At 38.3% G+C, this 24,632-nt stretch overlaps 1 protein-coding gene across 1 annotated transcript in view; it reads right to left on the reverse strand.

The window, feature by feature from the left end:
• SOX6 (SRY-box transcription factor 6) overlaps positions 1-24,632 on the reverse strand; it is a 786,620-nt gene that overhangs the window by 71,831 nt on the left and 690,157 nt on the right. Inside the window, 1 exon segment of the mRNA XM_053720627.1 lies at positions 18,161-18,341. Within this exon segment, the coding sequence (XP_053576602.1) occupies positions 18,161-18,341 (181 nt within the window).

Below are 24,632 nucleotides of genomic sequence, written 5' to 3' on the forward strand. Positions count from 1 at the left end.
TACAGTTACACACATAATAACACTGTCTAATAAATACATTAGACAGTACAGTTACACTCATAATAACACCATGTAATAAATATATATTACACAGTACAGTTACACACATAATAACACCCTCTAATAAAATGCATTACACAGCACAATTGTACCCATGATAACACCATCTAAGAAAATTATTAAAAAAATATTGCACACAAACGTTATAAGGGCTCAAAGATATGAGGTCTCAGGTGTTAGGGGAAAAAAGACAAAGGGTTTTAACATAGAGACACATACAGATACATGTCTAATTCTGTATATGTATGTATATTTATATGTTTATATATGTATATATATACTGTATTGCACACATGTATTGAATGAGCATGATTAAGGGAGGATATCCCGAAATGTTGCTTTTTTCATTGTTGCTGCTCCTGTATAAAATGTTTTATTAAAACATAAAACTACAAATGGTGCTGAGGACTCTGTTGGTGCTTCTTTAACAAAGGATGCCAAGAGAATGAAGCAAATTAGATGATAGAAGTAAATTGAAAAGTTGTTTAAAATGATATTCTCTGGGAGTTCCGGTGGAGGAGGAGCTCAACAGGTGTTGCTGAGCCCACACCTCCAGCCACACACATACTGGCGGTGGATTGTTTTGCGCGCCTGCCCCAAGTCCTGGGGCTCTTTGTAAGGACAGCTTGGTAAAAGCAGCTCTGGAACCCTTTACCAGTGGCCCACCATCCCACTGGTTCATACTAACTCTTTTCATTGCCTGGACTCAACTTGTCTCTATTTTGACTTACCCAGCCTAAAAACTATCTCTCACCACGCTACCTACCCTTTCTGCTTTAGACTGTATCTCCCTCCTCCTTCAAACTAAACTCTGCCACTCCGCTCAAACTTCAAACTTTATCTCCCCCACTCCGCCTGTAGCCCTCGCCAGGAAAACTCTCAGCATCTTCGACCGTTCTGTAATTACCTGAACCTCACCTGCGGCACCGCTGGAAGTGCCCCCCCTGCAGCGTTGCAGCTTGGTGTCCGCCCTCTCCCTCCCCCACCGGTGCTGCGCGGGAGGGAGCTGGGCTCGATCTTGGATTGGGGTTCTGACGCTGGAGCCGTCCCTCTCCGGCTGACGCCGGTGTTTGATGCAGCCCTCTTGCTCTCCTCCCACCGTTGCTGCGTGAGGAGAGCCGAGCGCGATCCTCGATAGGGGCGGAGGGGAAACGGCTACTGGAGGCAGCCCCGTGTCGGCTTGCGGGGACCTGGACGTCGCTGGCGAACACGGCGAGTGGACAGGCGGAGGCAAGGGGTGAGTTTACCTGAACTTCTTTCTTACTGCACTGTGGGTCAAACATTGCTCCTGGATACCTGAAGAGGCTCCTAAAAGTTTCAGGCCAGACCCGTTAAAAGTCAATTTGCTAAAGGCAGAGGTGAATAGGAGGAGGAAGGGGGGAGAAAGGGAAAGAATCAGGCTGATGGCGAATGGCCTGGAAGCTTACCAAGGGGGATAAACCTGAGACGCTAAAATCGTCTAGAGCACTTAATTACATTTAACAAGCTCTCTTGCTCCCTATCTTGATATCATAACTGTGGACTAGAAATATATAAAGGGGCAATTTGAACCTAAGAAGAGACCGAGAACAAAAAGACTTCTTCTATGAGAATATTTGCTTAATCTTTAACAACTTGAATATGCTCTCTCACTTTCCCCCTACCTGTTACAAAAGTTTCAAAACCTGATATTATTAACTGATTATCTTGCACTTCTCTTTTTATTTGGGATATAGCACTGTCTAGCTTTATTAGATTGCGTACATACTGATACTATTTATGCAAAAAGGAATTGTCTTTGTTTGATGGCTTTTTAAAAGCGTTACTACGCTACACATATCTTCCTAAAGATGAGTCATTAAGGTTTAAACTGAATCATATCACTAACCAACATTCTTACTGACCCTTTGAAAAGTCTACATGATAGTTAATATAGCTGCAAAAAGCAAAAATTATCTGTATTACCTGAGTTTTTTCCCTGCTCTCTGCCTACGAAAAAGATACAATAGGGATACAGGCAGCAATCTCCTGACCTAACTGTGGTATTTAATACTTTACTACAACAATAATAAACAGGGGTAATCTCCCCTAGTTTCTTCCCTTAAAAATAAAATATCTCTAATCAAGTCTTTAGATTTTAAAGAACTCCCTGAATCAATATTACCTGCTTATTCATATCACCTACTACTAATAAGAGCGTGGTAACTCCTGATACTCAGTATACTGAAAATTACTGTGCCACATGAAACAAGCATATATCTAGCACTGCGCAATATCTGGTAGTCTCAGTCTTTAACAAACTTGAATAAGCTCCCTCATTTTTTTTTTTTTTTTTTTTTTTTTTTCCTCTCTGATACAAAAGTTTCAAAACCTGATACTACCAACTGATTATGTTGCACTTTTCTTCTTGTTTTGTATATAACACTGTCTAGCTTTGCCAGATTGCGTACATACTTATACTGCATATGCAAAAAGGAATTGTTTTTTGTTTGATGGCTTTTTAAATGCGTTACTACGCTATATATACAGGTATCTTACTAAAGCTGGGTCACTAAGGCTCAAACTGAATCTTCTTATTAATCAACATTCTCGCTGACCCTTTGAAAGGTCTACACGATAATTAGTATAGCTGGAAAACCAAAATTTATCTGTATTACCTGAGTTTCCTCCCTGCCCTGTGTCTAGGAAAAAAAAAAAAAAAATACAATAGGGATACAGGCAGCAATCCCCTGACCTACCTGTAGTATTCAATACTTTATCATAATAATAGTAAACAGGGGTAATCTCCCCTAGCTCTTAGAAATAAAATACCTCTAATCAACCCCTTAGATACTAAAGAACTTCCTGAATCAATATTATCTGTTTACTCATATCACCTATTACCAATAAGAGCATGGTAACCCCTGATACTCAGTACACTGAAAGATTCTGGGCCATAAGTAAATAAGTATATGTCCAGCACTGTGCAATATCCGGTAGTTTCAAAATTTGGGAAAGATACTCTATCTCAGCGATTTTGCACTAAAACTAAAAATACAACAAGAGCACTGATAATTGACTTCTTATTGCTAAAGAGGTTTCCCACTAACTCACTGTCGTTATTATTCTGTCAAATATCCTAAACTCAGTGATTAAAAATACTAAAGCCCTCATACCTTAGAAAAAGCGAGCAGATAAATAACATATAGGGTAAACGCGAATACACAACGTTACTCTAAACGCCTTTTCCTTTTTTTTCCCCCTCCCCTCCCCCCCTCTTTTCCCTCTTTCTCCTCTTTTCCCACTTATCTACACAAATCACCCAAATAGCACGTAAATTAAATAGGGCATCACAAGCCACAGCCCGACACTGAATTGGCGCATTCCTCTACGCCCACCCCACTGATTCCCTTTTAGGGATCTTGAGATATATTCTTCCTTAGCTCACTTCTTCCTTTTTTTTTTTTTTTTTTTTTTTTTATATAATCACAAACAACACAATTGGAAAATTCCACATGAAGGCACTACCCTAGATTTGGCGTACTCACAACTTCTTGCCCGACTCAATCACCTCCCATAGGTCACGTACCATCTCCCCACATTCCCCCACTTCCCTTGCACTTCTACGTTCCTTTCTTTCCTTTTTTTTTTTTCTTTTTTCCTCTCCCTCTCCCCCCTTCTCTCCTTCTCTCTGCTTCTCTCTCTTCTATAGAGAAGTACATGGATAAATTTCTTGGTATCTCTTCTAAAGCACCCTCACCAGGAATGGCAGGTAGACAAAGAGATAAGAAACCCAAAAACACACAGGACTCAATAGCTGAGATTCAATCAACTTTATTAAGTGCAGCCACACCTGAAGTACTAAATGTCCAAAATTTAGTTGCCAGCATTTCTGATGCCCTCTCTCCCAAATTCGATGCTCTTAGGATGGAAATTAAGCAGGATATTTCCTCTCTATCTCAGGAAATCAGACAATTCTCCTCAAGAATGCAGGAGGTCGAGCAGAGAGTATCGGATCTGGAAGACACGGTAGTAGTACAAGGCACTAAGCTGGACAGCATCAGTAGCAGTAATCAAAAAACCCTTATGAGACTAGAAGACCTTGAAAACCGTAGCAGAAGAAACAACATCAGAATAATAGGTCTTCCAGAGGAGAAACAATATGAGGACCTTGCCCTCTTTGTTTCTGACACACTAAAGACAGCTCTCAAACTCTCGCCCTTACACAACAACATCTTGGTAGAGAGGGCCCACAGATTGGGCCCACCACAATTAGCTCAAAAATCTAATAGGCCTAGACCTGTTATTGTAAAGCTACTCAATTACCAGGACAAAATCTCTATTCTCCAGCATTACCATAAAATACAACCTCTCATTATTAATGGATCTAAGATCCTTATTTTTCAGGATTTCTCGGCTGAGACAGCTTCCAAAAGGAGAGATCTGGCACCTATATGCACTAAATTCATAAATTCTGGAATAAATGCGACCATACTTTACCCAGCTAAATTAAAAGTTACTGTGAATGGAATGGCACATCTTTTCCTGGAGGCACACGCAGCCGAGAAATTCTTCTCATCCTTAGACTTCCTAGCAACAGACGATGCAGCTCCCACTTAAACAGTGTAGGTTCGATAACTGGGAAGACCTCTTATATAGGGCTAAATGGGTCAAGTTCCATATGTGTCAGGTGGTTTTTTCTTGTTGTTTTTTTTTTTTTTTTCTCTCCATTCCCTTTTCCCCTACCTCTCTCCCTCATCTTACTTTCATGCTATAAAGACACAGAAAAATAGAAAAACTTAGAATAGTTTCGTGGAATGTGGGAGGGATCTCCACCCCCATTAAACGGAAAACCATATTAACACAACTAAGGAAATATCAGACTGATATAGGATTAATCCAGGAAACCCATCTCAATTCAGAAGAAGCTAACAAACTTAAGTCCTCATGGGTAAGAGACGTATACTTCTCGCCAAGCATAGGCAAAAAAAGGGGAGTGGCAATTTTAATTGGTAAAAGAGCTCAGCTTGAGGTGATCCACTGCGAGCCTGATCCGGAGGGGAGATATGTCCTAATTAAAGTAAAAATCGCCCAGGAAATTTATACAATTTGCAACCTATATGGCCCTAATACCTTTGACCCAGAATTCTGGAATAGAATCCAAACTAAATTCCTCCTGTACAATCAGGGGCTATCAATTATAGGTGGCGATTTCAACATGGCACCGCACTCCCCATTAGACAGACTTAGAGAATCTACGAAGCAAAAAAAACAGAAAAAGGATAATTTAGAATCTAAAATGTTTAAGAAACTAAAACAAAACCTAGCATTATACGATATCTGGAGAAGTCAGAATCCAGATGTTCAGGAATTCACGTGCCTCTCAAAAGCGCATAAAACTATGTCTCGCATAGATCTCTTTCTCGTAGATGAGCGCTTGGGCTCCTTGAGAGCCCAAGCAGGAATCACCTCTATATTGCTATCAGATCACGCCCCTATTACTTTAGACATTAAGCCTGAACAATCAAGATTCAAGTCTTCGCGCTTCTTCTTTCCATATTATTTAGCGACAGATATGAAATTCAAAACCCACATTAGATCTAAATTTGAGGAATATCTCCGGTTTAATTCAGAATATACCGAACGTCCAGAGTTGTTCTGGGAAGCCGCCAAGGCGGTCCTTAGAGGAGAAATTCTAACCTACAAGATAGCCCTGACCAAGAAATTGAAGGTAAGGGAGAGAGAGATACAAAAAGCATTAACTAATGCATATAATAAATTCATATTACAGAAGAACGCCTTAAACTGGTCTAAGTACGTACAGGCTAAGGAAGCCCGGGATACATTCTCTTTGACTCAACAAACACAAAAGGAATTAAAAACCCAGGCTAAACTTTATAGATTCGGGAACAAGTCCGGAAAGATGCTTGCCAGAATGGTCAATAACGAAAAAAAGCAACCCTATATCGAAGAACTTCTAGAGAAGGGTGTGCAAATCCTAAATCCGGATAAAATCGCATCCACATTGGTGAACTATTATCAGGAATTATACTCCTGTAAAGGCTATGATCATGACAAGGCCACGGAGTTCTGGAATATGATTAAAAGCCCTTCACTAACGGACGAAGATATCAGTATCCTTAACTCCCCCATATCAGCGCAAGAACTAACTGAGGCAATCTCTGGTCTTCCCACTGGTAAGGCAGCAGGTCCGGATGGATTACCTGGTGAATTTTACAAAATTCTTTCTTTAGAAATCTCTCCATATTTAATAAATTTATATAATGATCTCTATATGAATGGTAAACCAATCCCTCCTTCATTCTCGGCATCACATACAACTCTGATCCTCAAGGAAGGGAAGGACCCAAGGCTCAAAGAATCTTATAGGCCAATAGCCTTACTTAATTCAGATTATAAGATTCTCACCTCCATCTTAGCAGCTCGATTACAGCAAATACTCCCACAGGTAATCCATCCGGACCAAGCGGGCTTCATGAATGGACGGAACTCCTCGGCAAAAATAAGGGAATTATTACTTACACTTGAATATTTGGAAAAGGCCCGGCAGGCGGGAGGGGGGAGAGAGGAAATGCCCGGAGCACCGGACATGGCTATTCTGTCCATTGACGCAGAAAAAGCGTTTGACTCTGTCACTTTCAAGCATCTCAACACCTCCCTGACAAAATTTGGAATTAAGGGCAAATTTCCTGAATTTGTTAAGAACCTTTATAAAGGCTCAGCTACACGCCTAATCATTAATGGCATGGTATCCCCATCAATAACTCTGGAAAGAGGAACCCGCCAGGGGTGTCCTCTCTCCCCTCTCCTGTTCAACGTGGCCATTGAACCTTTGGCAATCATGGTAAGACAAAACTTGGAAGGAATTAAGATCTCAAATCATGAAATGAAAATCGGCCTATATGCAGACGATGTACTATTATATATATCTAACACTAAAATTAACATCCCAAAACTTATGCAAATAATAGACCATTTTGGTACCTTCTCAGGATACAAAATAAACACAGCTAAGTCAGAAATTCTCTGGATCCGTAGGGATAAAGACTCTTGTACAGAAAATCCTTTCAAGAGAATAACAGATTCATTTAAATACTTGGGAATAAATGTTCCGGTGAATGCCGACAAACTATATGAACTTAACATACCCCCTATTATTAGGCAAATTAAAGAAAAGCTGAGAACCTGGCACACACTTCCACTCTCGGTCTCGGGTCGAGTGGCAATATTTAAGATGGTTCTTCTCCCGAAACTCCTTTATATACTTCTGAATGTCCCAGTAATCCTGTACGAAAAGGATGTAAGATTAATCAATAGCTTGATTAGCCAATTTCTTTGGCAAGGGAAAAAAGCACGAATTTCCCTTAAAAAACTCTCTCTCCCATGCGATTCTGGAGGTATGGCACTGCCAGATATCAGAGCATACAACCTCAGCTCCTTGGCACGAATAGCTAGTAGCTGGATCTTATCTAAGGATTATATCCTAAATAACCATCTTGAAAGTAATGTCTGCGATCCTTATCTTCCCCTAGCACTCCTACACTCCCCTCCTAAAGAGCTACCCCTAGAAATTAAAAGACTTAAATCTATATCCAAACCTATCAGGGCTTGGTGGAAAATATCAAAGCTTTTATCTTTCAACCCTAAAATTTCAAAACACCTCACCTTGATAGGGAACCCAAAGTTTCAACCCGGTCTACAGTCTGAGGTCTTCAATAGATGGCACAATAATGGATTAAATAAACTGATCTTACTGATAGATGGGGACGGAAAAACCATTAAAACATTTGAAAAACTAAAAGGGGAATATAACTTACCCAACAAAGACTTCTTTGCTTATTTACAGATAAGGCATTATTTCTTGGAAACAACTAGAGAGGTAGGATGGTCTTGGAAATTAGGTAAACTTGAAAATTGGCTTACACTTACGACTGTGGATCGGATTTCTATCTCTGTATGCTATCATCTTTTGGCTATTAGCAGGGGCAACCAGAATTTAGCAAGACTTGCTCTAACATGGACTTCACTGTCAGAACAAAATAGGGTAGACTCAAAAATAGTGCAACATTCTATAAGCAAAGTGAAAAAAACAACTCTCTCAGCTACTTGGCGGGAAGCACATGTCAAAATTCTTCATAGGGCATATTTTACTCCGGAAACGGGTCGCAGGGTTCACAACTCAGGCTTCGATAAATGCCCTAAATGCTCATTCCCGGCAGCCAACTTAGAACACATGCTTTGGTTCTGTCCAAAAGTAAGAAATACTTGGTGCAAGCTTGAATATTGGTTGAATAAGGTGCTGAAAATTCCCCCTGTAACTCTTACCCTATATCAAATTATATTATGTAATGATAATTTAACTGAACGCCACCCCAATGATAACTTGATCTCCGTCTCGATATTAGCCACTAGATACTTAATTTGTAAAAAATGGAAAACGCGCTCAGCGCCCAGCGTATGCGAAATCCAAAACTGTCTAAAAAAACAATGCTTATTAGAACAAAAAGATACAGACATAGACAATGAAGAGGACATAAGGAATTTTTTCAATAAATGGGCAGTATATATTAAATCACTCCCTGAAAATGAAAAAGAATATATGATCTTCCCATTTCAAAATTCTGAACTAATCTTACTAGGCATCTGGTAGCTGGGCGAGATGAATGAGAGATGGCCACCTTCCCTTTCCCCTCCCTCCCCTTTTTTTTTTTTTTTTTTTTTTTTTTCTTTCGGGTTGTTTTTGTTTTGTTCTGTTTTAATTTAAATAAAATAAAAAAACTCCAACAATGAGTAATGACCAAATAGGTGGATAATTCAGGTTAATCTATTGTATATATGAATTATAATATATACTTCATGTTTGGTTGATATTGTTTCTCGTTTTCTTTTCTTCTCTGTTATCATAACATGTATGACAAACTGAAATATCTCTTGTTTTTTTTTTTTTTTTTTTTTTGCCGATATGGATATTGTATTCATTGTTGGTTATAAATAAATATTTAAAAAAAAAAAAAAAAAAAAAAAAAAAAATGATATTCTCTGTCTAAATCATGAAAAATTTGGGTTTTCATGTACCTATAAATATTAGCACTTGCTACTGTGCTTTCCAATACACTACAAAAGAAAAAAGAAAAAAAAATTGAGGTTGAATTAAGAATGTTGGGAAGGGAGTACACGGAGTGGGAATGTAAAAGGTCAGTGGGTTTGTGCCTAAATCCTAGGTGTGTTAACGTATTGTACATGTATGTATGCATGGATTGCAGCTTCTGGGTGTGACTTTACCTATGTATTTATGGCGGTAGGGTCAATGGTGCAAACATTTATAAGCAAATTAGAGCATTATTTTTTCATTAGAATTTCTCATTAATGTATATTAAATGATGAATTGGTCATACAATGTAGTTTACATTGTCTTCTTGGTATCCTTTATTAAAAAGCATATCTAGGTAGGCTCAGGGGCAGCAATGCACTACTGGGAGCTAGCTGCTGATTGGCGACTGTGAACATATGTCTATTGTTATTGTCTCATCAGATGTGTTCAGCTAGCTCCCAGTGATGCTTTACTGTTAATGGTGCTGATTTTAGATTTTTTAAAGGTAATAATATGTTTTATTGAATTCTGTAATTAATAATAAATTTAAAAGAGGTGACTGGAAATTAAAGGGACAGTATACACCAATTTTTATTTAACTGCATGTAATAGACACTACTATAAAGAATAATATGCACAGATACTGATCTAAAAATCCAGTATAAAACTGTTTAAAAACTTACTTAGAAGCTCCCAATTTAGCTCTGTTGATGAGATTAGGTTGGGATACTTACTGAAAGGGGCTGAAAGCAGAACCTCCACCCTCCCCTGCATATGAAAAGACCCTTTATAAAAACAGACGCAGTCTAAAGTCTCTATACATCAGTATTAATCTAAAGCTTTGGGGCTTGGTTAGGAGTCTGAAATTAAGCACAAAAAAAGCAAAGCTAAACATTGTTACAAAAACCCTCCCAGATGGGCTGTATAAATGGATCATCTACAAAACATTTCTGCAAATAAAAATCTAGTGTACAATGCCCCTTTAATTTACAACAATGTTTAACACAGATATAAAACATTCCTATTCCCTCATTGGGTGTGTTCTGGTTCCAGAGTAACAGAGGCACATGGTAAGAATATAGCCAGGCTGCAGATCTGCTTTGTATGCGCTAGAGCTGGCAGCACAATTACACCTAATATTTACACTACATATTGATAGTAAAAACATAGCTACAATTAACATTCTTCTATAAAAGCAAAAACTGAACTTTCAGACAGCAATTTTACCAGACTTTCCTATTTACTTCAAATATAATTTTTTGTATTGGTATCCTTTGTTGAAAAACATACATAGGTAGGCTCAGGAGCAGTAGTGATCTACTGGGAGCTAGCTGGTTATTGGTGACTACACGCATATGCATCTTGTCATTATTTCACAACACATGTTCAACTAGCTCACAGTAGTGTATTGCTTCTCTAGTGCTCACTTTAACTATGTGTTTAACTCCCTATTTTAGGGGTTAAAGAGATATGAAACCCTACTTTTTTTATGATTCAGATAGACCATGCAATTGTAAAGAACTTTCCAATTTATTTTTATTATCTAATTTGTTTTGTTCTCTTGGTATCCTTAGTTTAAAAGCATATCTAGATAGGTTTAGGAGCTACTGATTGGTGGCTGCACATATATGCCTCATGCTAGTGGCTAATTTATGTACATTTATGTTTCTTCAAGAAAGGATACTAAGAGAATGAAGCAAATTAGATAACGTTGGAAATTGAAAAGTTGTTTAAATTGTATGGTCTATCTGAAACATGAATGAAATATTGTGTTTTTTATGTCCCTTTAATAACATAATTATATTCAAGCACATGTTTGTTTGGTTTTTTTTTGTTTTTTTTGCACTTGTATGATACTTTAAAATTAATGATTCAGACAGAGGGTACAGTTTTAAAAAAAATCCATTTTCAATTTATTTCCGCCATCAAATTAATAATGATTTTTTTTTTGGTACTTTTAGTTAAACCTTAGCTGCATTCCATAAGTGCATACTGAAGTAGGCGGAGGAGCGTGAGCACTATATGTACAACATACTTAAAAAAAACTGTTGCAAACACAACTGCTTAAGACACGTGCACGCTCTTGACCCTACCTCATGGAAAGCAGCTAAGGTTTAACAGAGGGGACCAAGAAAAACAGGTGTATATGATAACAGAAGTTAATTGTATGCGCTATTTGAATCATGACATTTTGACTTTCATGCACCTTTAGAAAGAGAACTGTAGTCCCCCTTTAAACGCTGTATTATTGTTATTCTTTATTTATAAAGCGTCAACAAATTCTGTCCATGTGTGCAAAGATAAAAGTACAACAATGATACAAACTTTTTAAGACACAGGACAATATTTATCAAACAAATAAAAGGGGAATTGAGGGCTCTATTCCCGTGGGAAATTACAATCTAGAATCTGCAAACTGCATAAAATGTTAAAATGATTCTCTTTCACAATGTAAAGACACAGTATATCAAATGTTGTATTTTGTATCTTTTATTGAAAAAGAATTCATCGTTGACGCTTTGAAGTTAAATGCTAACTTACATTAAAACCTCAAACCACCAACACTGGCAACGTGCACTGGTCCTATAGCTCTCACACAGTGCCTGGAAAGTAAAATTGTACCAGTTACACTCTTTGTGTGCCAATAACCAGGCCCCACACCAGTAAGACCCACAAGGTCCAAACAGCTGTCTGAGCGTAGGTCTAATAGGGCATTCTCTTCCAATCTAAGCATTGCTTAGTGAGCTGCTCTACATAGAAGATAAAAAGCTTACAGAATCCAAGTTAACAATAGGGTGGAACATGGAAGTCATAATTAAAGTTTTATGATCCAAAATGCACAGATTTAATTTAAAAAATAAAAAGTAAAGAAGATCCAGATAACATTTATTTGTAAAATTACTTTTTTTTTTCTTTGTCTCCCTTTCATAATAGCATACTCAGGTAGGCTAAGGAATGTGCATTGTCTTGAGCACAACACAGCAGCAGCGTTTGCAGCTAGGTGTGTAATAATGTTATACTAATAGGACTCCATTTATTAAGCTGTGGACACAGCTTAGGGGCCCTTGCAGCTCAGTCTCGCTCACCTCAGAAATGGTGGACTTAAAACTACCTGGACTCATTTATATAGATGACTCACAAGACCTTCTGTCGCACAATTGGCTGTGTGAAAGCAGGGGGTGGGGCCACTCAAGCGATTGCTTGTGTTATCTTAAAATCCAGCAGCGGATTCTGCAATGCTTGCTTCAAATGCGGGTGGTCATGAGAATCCTAAGCCTATCTCAGTATTCTCTCATAAAAAAGAGCTATGTTTTCATATAGGAACAGGCTCAATTTAATAATAAAAGCTAGATATTTATAAATTGTACTTTCCGTTTGAATCATGAAACTTTAAAGGACAGAATTGCATAATCCAAACACAATGTATTAATACTTACAGCTCAATTTATCAATCAAGGGCCCAAATTTAACATTGCACATGTGTGCTATTTTGCACTCAAGTGCAACCCTGCCCACACACAACCAATCACACGTGGGCAGGAGCTATCAATCTCCCCGGTCAGGAGAGAACGAGGAGATTTAAATTCTCCACCTAAGAGGTAGAAAAGAGGGTAGGGAAGAAGTGGTCTGATGGCCGCTGCTTGATAAATACTGACTGCAGGTTCTCTTGTGTCTGATGACTGCTGCTTGTTAAATACTGACTGCAGGTTCTCTTGTCTGATGACCACTGCTTGATAAATACTGACTGCAGGTTCTCTTGTCTGATGACCGCTGCTTGATAAATACTGACTGCAGGTTCTCTTGTCTGATGACCACTGCTTGATAAATACTGACTGCAGGTTCTCTTGTCTGATGACCACTGCTTGATAAATACTGACTGCAGGTTCTCTTGTGTCTGATGACCGCTGCTTGTTAAATACTGACTGCAGGTTCTCTTGTCTGATGACCGCTGCTTGATAAATACTGACTGCAGGTTCTATTGTCTGATGACCACTGCTTGATAAATACTGACTGTAGGTTCTCTTGTGTCTGATGACCGCTGCTTGATAAATACTGACTGCAGGTTGTCTTGTGTCTGATGACTGCTGCTTGATAAATACTGACTGCAGGTTCTCTTGTGTCTGATGACCGCTGCTTGATAAATACTGACTACAGATTGTCTTGTGTCTGATGACCACTGCTTGATAAATACTGACTGCAGGTTGTCTTGTGTCTGATGATGGCTGCTTGATAAAAAGTGACTGCAGGTTCTCTTGTGTCTGATGACTGCTGCTTGATAAATACTGACTGCAGGTTCTCTTGTGTCGAATGACCGCTGCTTGATAAATACTGACTGCAGGTTCTCTTGTGTCTGATGACCGCTGCTTGATAAATACTGACAGCAGGTTCTCTTGTGTCTGATGACCGCTGCTTGATAAATACTGACTGCAGGTTCTCTTGTGTCTGATGACCGCTGCTTGATAAATACTGACTGCAGATTCTCTTGTGTCTGATGACTGCTGCTTGATAAATACTGACTGCAGGTTCTCTTGTGTCTGATGACCACTGCTCGATAAATACTGACTGCAGGTTCTCTTGTGTCTGATGACCACTGCTTGATAAATACTGACTGCAGGTTGTCTTGTGTCTGATGACCGCTACTTGATAAATACTGACTGCAGGTTGTCTTGTGTCTGATGACCGCTACTTGATAAATACTGACTGCAGGTTGTCTTGTGTCTGATGACTGCTGCTTCTTAAATACTAACTGCAGGTTCTCTTGTGTCTGATGACCGCTGTTTGATAAATACTGACTGCAGGTTCTCTTGTGTCTGATGACCGCTGTTTGATAAATACTGACTGCAGATTCTCTTGTGTCTGATGACTGCTGCTTGATAAATACTGACTGCAGGTTATCTTGTGTCTGATGACCGCTGTTTGATAAATACTGACTGCAGGTTCTCTTGTGTCTGATGACCGCTGCTTGATAAATACAGACTGCAGGTTGTCTTGTGTCTGATGACCGCTGTTTGATAAATACAGACTGCAGGTTGTCTTGTGTCTGATGACCGCTGCTTGATAAATACAGACTGCAGGTTGTCTTGTGTCTGATGACCGCTGCTTGATAAATACTGGCTGCAGGTTCTCTTGTGTCTGATGACCGCTGCTTGATAAATACAGACTGCAGGTTGTCTTGTGTCTGATGACCGCTGCTTGATAAATACTGACTGCAGGTTCTCTTGTGTCTGATGACCACTGCTTGATAAATACTGACTAGAGGTTCTCTTGTGTCTGATGACCGCTGCTTGATAAATACTGACTGCAGGTTCTCTTGTGTCTGATGGCCGCTGCTTGATAGATACTGACTGCAGGTTCTCTTGTGTCTGATGGCCGCTGCTTGATAAATACTGACTGCAGGTTCTCTTGTGTCTGATGACCGCTGCTTGATAAATACTGACTGCAGGTTCTCTTGTGTCTGATGGCCGCTGCTTGATAAATACTGACTGCAGGTTCTCTTGTGTCTGATAACCACTGTTTGATAAATACTGACTGCAGGTTCTCTTGTGTCTGATGACCGCTGCTTGATAAATACCGACTGCAGGTTCTCTTGTGTCTGATGACCGTTGCTTGATAAATACTGACTGCAGGTTCTCTTGTGTCTGATGACCGCTGCTTGATAAATACCGACTGCAGGTTCTCTTGTGTCTGATGACCGTTGCTTGATAAATACTGACTGAATGTTCTCTTGTGTCTGATGACAGCTGCTTGATAAATACTGACTGCAGGTTGTCTTGTGTCTGATGACCACTGCTTGATAAATACTGACTGCAGGTTCTCTTGTGTCTGATGACCACTGCTTGATAAATACTGACTGCAGGTTGTCTTGTGTCTGATGACCACTGCTTGATAAATACTGACTGCAGGTTCTCTTGTGTCTGATGACCACTGCTTGATAAATACTGACTGCTGGTTCTCTTGTGTCTATAACCACTGCTTGATAAATACTGACTGCTGGTTCTCTTGTGAAAACCTGCAGTCATAGGGAGGAGAAGGGCTTGATAAATTGAGCCATTAGGGCCCAATTCTAAAAACTTCCTTAGGTCAGACATGGTTTTCTATTCCGACACTCGCAGGGGCTCAGGGAATATTATTAAAAAGGGGTCTGTCCCTGTGAGTTACATATTGTCTCCCATAGACAGGGCCGGCTTAACAATGGGACCAACAGGGTCCCATGGACCCAGGCGGCACTTGACAGGGGGCGGCACTTCAGTCAGTGACTATCACATTTATAGTCAGACTGCAGCTCCTGTCTGCCGCTCCTGTGACCGTCTTCTCAGCTCTCTGGGGAATCCGTTTAATATTGACAGCGGCACAGCCGCTCCTAACCTACCTTGGTCAATGAAACACTATGAGATCTGACTATCTCTGTGGGGTCACTCCGGGTTAGTGGGTGGGACTGACAGCAGCGGGTCAGGAGCGACACACACAGTCACTTCCCATACAGATTTTCTGCTCAGTGCTGCTGCTTCCCTCCTGAGTCCCGCCCAATAACAAAGTGTGATCACTCAGCTGCCTAAACTTTTCTATGGGGCAGGGCAGCTGACTCGGGAGGGAAGCAAGCAGAAGCAGCAGCAGGCAGCACGTTTATTCCCCTCTAGGCTGGGTGTGCAGGGAACTGAGGTCCAAGCCCATTAGCCCAGTGGAGATAGGAAGACTGGGGAATGGAAGGTAGGTAAATTTTCCCCTAAGCACCAGTTTTCAAAATGATTTTGCATTTGCTGATGTCATGAATCAATGAATATAACAAAATAACAGGAGGAACTTCAGACCGGCATGTCACATGATTCAGATCAGTAGCAAACACTACTAGAAATGTTTGCTGCTGCTCTGAATCATGTGACATGCTGGTCTGAAGTTTCTCCTGTTATTTTGTCTGACAGCCAGGCTAGCATGTGACAGAATATGCAGCCTGAGGGCAGGGACTAGTAAAGGGTGATGTCTGGTCTCTGCTGTGACAGTGTTATGCTGTTTGGGTGGAGGCAGGTACATAAAATGTATATGTGAACAGTTAATAAAATAAAAGGTAGTCAAACTGCAAAGCTGTGTATTTATGATAATGTGGAGATAAAGGTCATTAAACTATTATTTTTATATATATATATATATATATATATATATATATATATATATATATATATATATATATATATATATGTGTGTGTTTGTGTGTGCATAGTATAGTCATTGTGGCATTCAAGTTTTAATTAAAATGGCATTCAAATTTAATTGCAGTGTTATGGATGGAGTTAGATAGGTAGAAGTGTGTGTGTGTGTGGGGGGGTGGGGGGCGTCATTTTGATCTCGGACCCAGGCAGCACAATGTCTTGAGCCAGCCCTGCCCATAGAAAGTAATGAAGCTTGCTAGAAAGAGGACCTGCACTGGGGAGAGTGAAGTTAGCAGGAAACAGGGACACACTTTTAAAATGAAATCCTGCAGCCAATACAAATCACATTGCTCTGCTTTCATGGTATAGTACTTAAAATATTTTTTCTTTATATACATGTTTACTGTTAGACTAATAAGTGTTTTGGATATTTTGATACAAGTTTGTCACTTTTTAATTTGCAAAAACAAACAAAAAAAAGCTCAGCAAGATCTGCAGAGGGAAATGTTTATATAATATGCCAGGCTTGGCAGAGAAGTTTCAGCAACACCCATGAAATGCCCCTGCTCAGCCCATTAGCAGAGGGGACAAACTAATTTTACAATAAGGTAAATTATGCGCTTTGAATTTCATATTATAAACATCCATTTCACAGTATTTTTTTGCACGTGTATGTAGTTTTATTACACTTTCTGCTGTGTACCTTAAAGGGACACTAAACCCAAACATTTTCTTTCATGATTCAGATAGAAAATACAATTTTAAATAACTTTCCAAATTACTTCTATTATCTAATTTGCTTCATTCTTTAGATATCCTTTGTTGAAGAAATAGCAATACACATGGGTGAGCCAATCACACGAGGCACCTATGTGCATCTACCAATCAGCAGCTACTGAGCATATCTAGATATGCTTTTCAGCAAAGAATATAAAGAGAATGAAGCAAATTAGATAAAAGAAGTAAATTAGAAAGTTGTCTAAAATTGCATTCTTTATCTAAATCATGAAAGAAAAAAATTGGGTTTCATGTCCCTTTAAATTGTTTCCTTCATGCTCAATTTCAATCTGAATTTTTTTCTTCATAAAAAAAGATTCTTGCAAAACAATTTCATTATGATTTTTAATGTGATAAAATAATAAAAAAAAATACTATGTATTTTTATTTGAGAATTTCATTTTATATGATTTGGAAAAATATGATATCGGCTATTCCTATTTTCACCTATATATAACTCGCCTTCACGTACTTAATGGGACATTCTACTCAAGAACTGTTATTGTTTATAAAGATTGATAATCCCTTTATTACCCAATCCCCAGTTTTGCATAACTAACATTGTTATATTAATACACTTTGTACCTCTGTGATTATCTTCTATATAAGCCTCTGTAGACTGCCCCCTTATTTCAGTTCTGTTGACAGACTTGCATTTTAGCCAATCAGTGCTGACTCATAAATAACTCCACAGGAGTTAGCACAATGCTATCTATATGGCACACATGAACTAGCAGTGTCTAACTGTGAAAAACTGTCAATATACACTGAGATAAGAGGCAGCCTTCAACGGCTTAAAAATCCTAGGTTTAACCTTCAACAAAGGATATCAAGAGTACAAAGCAAAGTTGTTTAAAATTGCATGCCCTATCCGAATCATAAAGGTTTCATTTTTACTTGACTGTTCCTTTAAGCCATGAAACATTCATTTTGACTTGTCCCTTTAATTCTTCCATTTAATTTGTCTGTTGCTAATTTTTCATTTCGTTAGTTTTCCACTAAGCTCTGGTGATTAACCAGTTGTGTTGTGCTTATTTTCTGGTTGCAAATATACAGAATGGAGTTTGCTGAATGTGAAAACAATATGTTGCGTAAAGTTCTCATTTACCTAAAGACGATCCTCTTCCAAGAGATGCCCCAATTGGACTGGGAATCCCACTTTTGTTCGATAGGCTCACGGGGCTGGTTTTACTGGTTGAGAAAAAGTTTTGCATTGGAGATGGGGGCGATTTTACAGGCTCAGCTGTTTTCGGTCTGGCTGATAAATTCAGGGGCTGCGCTGCTTCATCCTAAAATATTTAACATAGATCATTATTAAAACAAGACAAATGGAAAACATTATCACTTAAAAAGCAGCCGTTTTTTTACACCTTCAAGACAATACCACTTTATTTGGCAATGACAACAAGAAGCTAATTATTTAAATCTTTGGGGGGGGGAAACAGCAAAAGAAACATCATTATTACTCCTGTTGTGCCTTTATTTACATCAACAGAGTGGCTTGATGCTTCTTTTTGCCAAATTAAAATCTGAATGAACTCACATTACAGCTTCATTTCCTAATGTGTTTTCTGAGTTCTAAATTAACCTAGGGCATTTTCAAAGAATTATTTACATTTTCAGCAGGCTCTGTAGTGTTGTAGATGCTACTTTGTTTTAATTATTCTGTAACAATATAAACAGTGTTTTGTCTAATGTGCTTGCAACTTGATACGGCTGCAGATAACACAAAATGTTTCATCCCCTCTGCAATATGCTATAGGTGCACATTTGTAATTGAGTGCACTTACGGCTCCACTGGTAGTAGATTCTAATTATTATTAAAAAAACTAATAAAAAAATGTAATAGTATCAATATCAAACAACTATTTTGGCTGTTTAAAGATACATGAAATAATGTTTTTCTTTTATTATTCAGACAGAGCATGGAATTTTTTTCTTCATTCTCTTAGTATCGTCTGTTGAAAATCAGAAGTAATCTCAGGAGCGTGCACGTGTCTTGAGCACTATATGGCAGCAGTTTTGCCACATAGAGCACTAGATTGCAGCACTATTTGCTGTTGTGCAGTGCTACAGACTCCTACCAGGGTATCTCTTCAACAAAAAATACCATAGGAGCCACGAAGATTTGATAAAAGAAGTGAATCAAAAACAATTATATGCTCTGTTTGAATAACAAAATAATATTTGTTTTTCCTTTAAGTTTGTTGTCGTGTGAAGTTTTCAGCTAGTGTTTTATCTGCAACTTACCAGTAGAGTTATGGAAAAAGAGCCATGAATTTCAAAATTAAAACTGCATGACTCAGATAGACTATGGCTGAGCTTTAGTAAAGGACAAACAGACAATATTCGCTCCCACAAACCTATCTGCCCGGTATTGCGGGCAGCAGACAACAATACGCTGCCCGCATTTAACATTGCACACTACGCAAAGTGTGCAATGCCGCCCCTTGCTTGTGCAGAGCTAATCGTGAGCAGGGGTTGTCAATCACCCTGGTCTGACTTATTCGGAGTGATTGCAAACCTCCAGCTCAGAGGTTGCTGCAGGCCTCTTATTGTTGTCTCTCCAAACGTATTCAGCTAGCTCCCAGTAGTGCATTACTGCTATGGGTTTAAACACATAGTTATATGCAAGCAATATTGCAATAATAAAAGTCTAACCCATTACACCATTTTCTTTTTATAACTAAACATTATAATTTAAATCCTAAGGATATTAAGAATCCTTTTCCTGTCTAATGATAAAAGATCAAATATCCACATTAGCATAAGTGCTCTAACATTAGCATCTTTACTGGACGTGGTAGGTTTCTCAATACTAGGTTAAACATAGGACCACTTGTGGTAACATATGTGAGGATAACACTTTATTTTCTGTAGGGAACCCCCACAAGCTTTAATATATGCCCACTCAGTAATCAAGAATTCAAAGCCAACAATGAATGGCATTGGTGTTGCTTCAAGCAAATACAGTCTGTAAGTTAAACAAGGAAAATGTTAGTCAACCGGTTTAGTTTGGGGTCGATCCATTTGGCTCTGCTATGGGTCACATTAGATGTACTATGCACTGCATACTAAACACTGAATCAGTAATATTTGCTGTAACTATACTATGGCAACATTGCCTACGCTTTTGGATATTTTATAGAAATGCACACAAGAAATGAATAGTCTTTTTAATAAAAAAGGGATGGTGATAAATTCCTGCTCCTAAAATAATTGAAGTCTACTGTATACATATGATTTATATGTGCGCAGCAAAAATGTAAAAATGCTTCACCTTGGCTACCGAGAGAACAGGAGTTTAAACAGATGTTCCAAACATCACACACGCACTCACAATTATATATATATATATATATACAGTATATATATATATATATATATATATATATATATATATATATATATATATATATATATATATAAATAATAGAATATCTGATGACAACCAAAATTGTCCTCAGACAAGCCCCAAAATCGCCCTAACCTCCGTTAAGTAAATCGGTTCAAAGAAAGAGTGCATCTAGAACTCGATGTACATGTATTTGTAATACAGAAGCTGCCAGTCCCAGAGAGAGAAACTCAAACAAGTCGCTCTGACTTATTGTAGTAATAGATTGACAAAAGGGTTTGGGATGGCGCTAAAGAAAACTCAAAATAAGTGGTTCAAAAGAACACCAATAGTAATTTGCAAGAAATACAGTGTGTGTATATATATAGCTATATATAGAGCTATCTGCTGATTGGTGCGTTCACACTTTTGTCTCTTGTGACTCGCTAGTTAGATGTGTTCACTAGCTGCCAATTTTACTTTAGCAAAGGATAACCAGAGAATTAAGCAAATTTGAAAGGTTGATTAAAATTGTATGTTCTATTCAAATCAGAAAAGAAAACTCTGGGGTTTCCCATCCATTAAAATAGAAGATACAGCTGTCCAATCTGAAATATAGAGTAGTGTAAATTAAATATGTATCAAATATTTTTTTTTTTTTTTAAATGTATAAAAAAAATCTTCAGGTAAGACCTATCACTGATAGACTGTGCTTATAATCCTTCTTGCCACACTAGCTAGTTAGTATATATGCCTTCTTGCCACACTAGCTAGTTAGTATATATGCCTTCTTGCCACACTAGCTAGTTAGTATATATGCCTTCTTGCCACACTAGCTATTTAGTATATATGCCTTCTTGCCACACTAGCTAGTTAGTATATATGCCTTCTTGCCACACTAGCTAGTTAGTATACTGTATATACCTTCTTGCCACACTAGCTATTTAGTATATATGCCTTCTTGCCACACTAGCTAGTTAGTATATATACCTTCTTGCCACACTAGCTAGTTAGTATATATACCTTCTTGCCACACTAGCTAGTTACTATATATGCCTTCTTGCCACACTAGCTAGTTAGTATATATACCTTCTTGCCACACTAGCTAGTTAGTATATATACCTTCTTGCCACACTAGCTAGTTAGTATATATGCCTTCTTGCCACACTAGCTAGTTAGTATATATACCTTCTTACCACACTAGATAGTTAGTATATATGCCTTCTTGCCACACTAGCTATTTAGTATATATGCCTTCTTGCCACACTAGCTAGTTAGTATATATACCTTCTTGTCACACTAGATAGTTAGTATATATGCCTTCTTGCCACACTAGCTATTTAGTATATATGCCTTCTTGCCACACTAGCTAGTTAGTATATATACCTTCTTGCCACACTAGCTATTTAGTACATATGCCTTCTTGCCACACTAGCTAGTTAGTATATATGCCTTCTTGCCACACTAGCTAGTTAGTATATATACCTTCTTGCCACTCTAGCTAGTTAGTATATATGCCTTCTTGCCATACTAGCTAGTTAGTATATATACCTTCTTGCCACACTAGCTAGTTAGTATATATGCCTTCTTTCCACACTAGCTAGTTAGTATATATACCTTCTTGCCACACTAGCTATTTAGTATATATGCCTTCTTGCCACACTAGCTAGTTAGTATATATACCTTCTTGCCACACTAGCTATTTAGTATATATGCCTTCTTGCCACACTAGCTAGTTAGTATATATGCCTTCTTGCCACACTAGCTATTTAGTATATGTGCCTCTTGATACACTAGCAAGTTAGTATACTGTATATACCTTCTTGCCACACTAGCTACTTAGTATATATGCCTTCTTGCCACACTAGCTATTAAGTATATATGCCTTCTTGCCACACTAGCTAGTTAGTATATATGCCTTCTTGCCACACTAGCTAGTTAGTATATATACCTTCTTGTCACAATAGCTGGTTAGTATATATGCCTTCTTGCCACACTAGCTAGTTAGTATATATACCTTCTTGCCACACTAGCTAGTTACTATATATACCTTCTTGCCACACTAGCTAGTTAGTATATATGCCTTCTTGCCACACTAGCTATTTAGTATATATGCCTTCTTGCCACACTAGCTAGTTAGTATATATGCCTTCTTGCCACACTAGCTATTAAGTATATATGCCTTCTTGCCACACTAGCTAGTTAGTATATATACCTTCTTGCCACACTAGCTAGTTAGTATATATACCTTCTTGCCACGCTAGCTAGTTAGTATATATACCTTCTTGCCACACTAGCTAGTTAGTATATATACCTTCTTGCCACACTAGCTAGTTACTATATATACCTTCTTGCCACACTAGCTAGTTAGTATATATACCTTCTTGCCACACTAGCTAGTTAGTATATATGCCTTCTTGCCACACTAGCTATTAAGTATATATGCCTTCTTGCCACACTAGCTAGTTAGTATATATACCTTCGTGCCACACTAGCTAGTTAGTATATATACCTTCTTGCCACACTAGCTATTTAGTATATATGCCTTCTTGCCACACTAGCTATTTAGTATATATGCCTTCTTGCCACACTAGCTAGTTACTATATATACCTTCTTGCCACACTAGCTATTTAGTATATATGCCTTCTTGCCACACTAGCTAGTTACTATATATACCTTCTTGCCACACTAGCTAGTTAGTATATATGCCTTCTTGCCACACTAGCTAGTTAGTATATATACCTTCTTGCCACTCTAGCTAGTTAGTATATATGCCTTCTTGCCATACTAGCTAGTTAGTATATATACCTTCTTGCCACACTAGCTAGTTAGTATATATGCCTTCTTTCCACACTAGCTAGTTAGTATATATACCTTCTTGCCACACTAGCTATTTAGTATATATGCCTTCTTGCCACACTAGCTAGTTAGTATATATACCTTCTTGCCACACTAGCTATTTAGTATATATGCCTTCTTGCCACACTAGCTAGTTAGTATATATGCCTTCTTGCCACACTAGCTATTTAGTATATGTGCCTCTTGATACACTAGCAAGTTAGTATACTGTATATACCTTCTTGCCACACTAGCTACTTAGTATATATGCCTTCTTGCCACACTAGCTATTAAGTATATATGCCTTCTTGCCACACTAGCTAGTTAGTATATATGCCTTCTTGCCACACTAGCTAGTTAGTATATATACCTTCTTGTCACAATAGCTGGTTAGTATATATGCCTTCTTGCCACACTAGCTAGTTAGTATATATACCTTCTTGCCACACTAGCTAGTTACTATATATACCTTCTTGCCACACTAGCTAGTTAGTATATATGCCTTCTTGCCACACTAGCTATTTAGTATATATGCCTTCTTGCCACACTAGCTAGTTAGTATATATGCCTTCTTGCCACACTAGCTATTAAGTATATATGCCTTCTTGCCACACTAGCTAGTTAGTATATATACCTTCTTGCCACACTAGCTAGTTAGTATATATACCTTCTTGCCACGCTAGCTAGTTAGTATATATACCTTCTTGCCACACTAGCTAGTTAGTATATATACCTTCTTGCCACACTAGCTAGTTACTATATATACCTTCTTGCCACACTAGCTAGTTAGTATATATACCTTCTTGCCACACTAGCTAGTTAGTATATATGCCTTCTTGCCACACTAGCTATTAAGTATATATGCCTTCTTGCCACACTAGCTAGTTAGTATATATACCTTCTTGCCACACTAGCTAGTTAGTATATATACCTTCTTGCCACACTAGCTATTTAGTATATATGCCTTCTTGCCACACTAGCTATTTAGTATATATGCCTTCTTGCCACACTAGCTAGTTACTATATATACCTTCTTGCCACACTAGCTATTTAGTATATATGCCTTCTTGCCACACTAGCTAGTTACTATATATACCTTCTTGCCACACTAGCTAGTTACTATATATACCTTCTTGCCACACTAGCTAGTTAGTATATATACCTTCTTGCCACACTAGCTAGTTAGTATATATGCCTTCTTGCCACACTAGCTATTAAGTATATATGCCTTCTTGCCACACTAGCTAGTTAGTATATATACCTTCTTGCCACACTAGCTAGTTAGTATATATACCTTCTTGCCACACTAGCTATTTAGTATATATGCCTTCTTGCCACACTAGCTATTTAGTATATATGCCTTCTTGCCACACTAGCTAGTTACTATATATACCTTCTTGCCACACT

This window comes from Bombina bombina, chromosome 7 (genome assembly GCF_027579735.1).
Source record: "Bombina bombina isolate aBomBom1 chromosome 7, aBomBom1.pri, whole genome shotgun sequence".
NCBI lineage: Eukaryota > Metazoa > Chordata > Amphibia > Anura > Bombinatoridae > Bombina > Bombina bombina.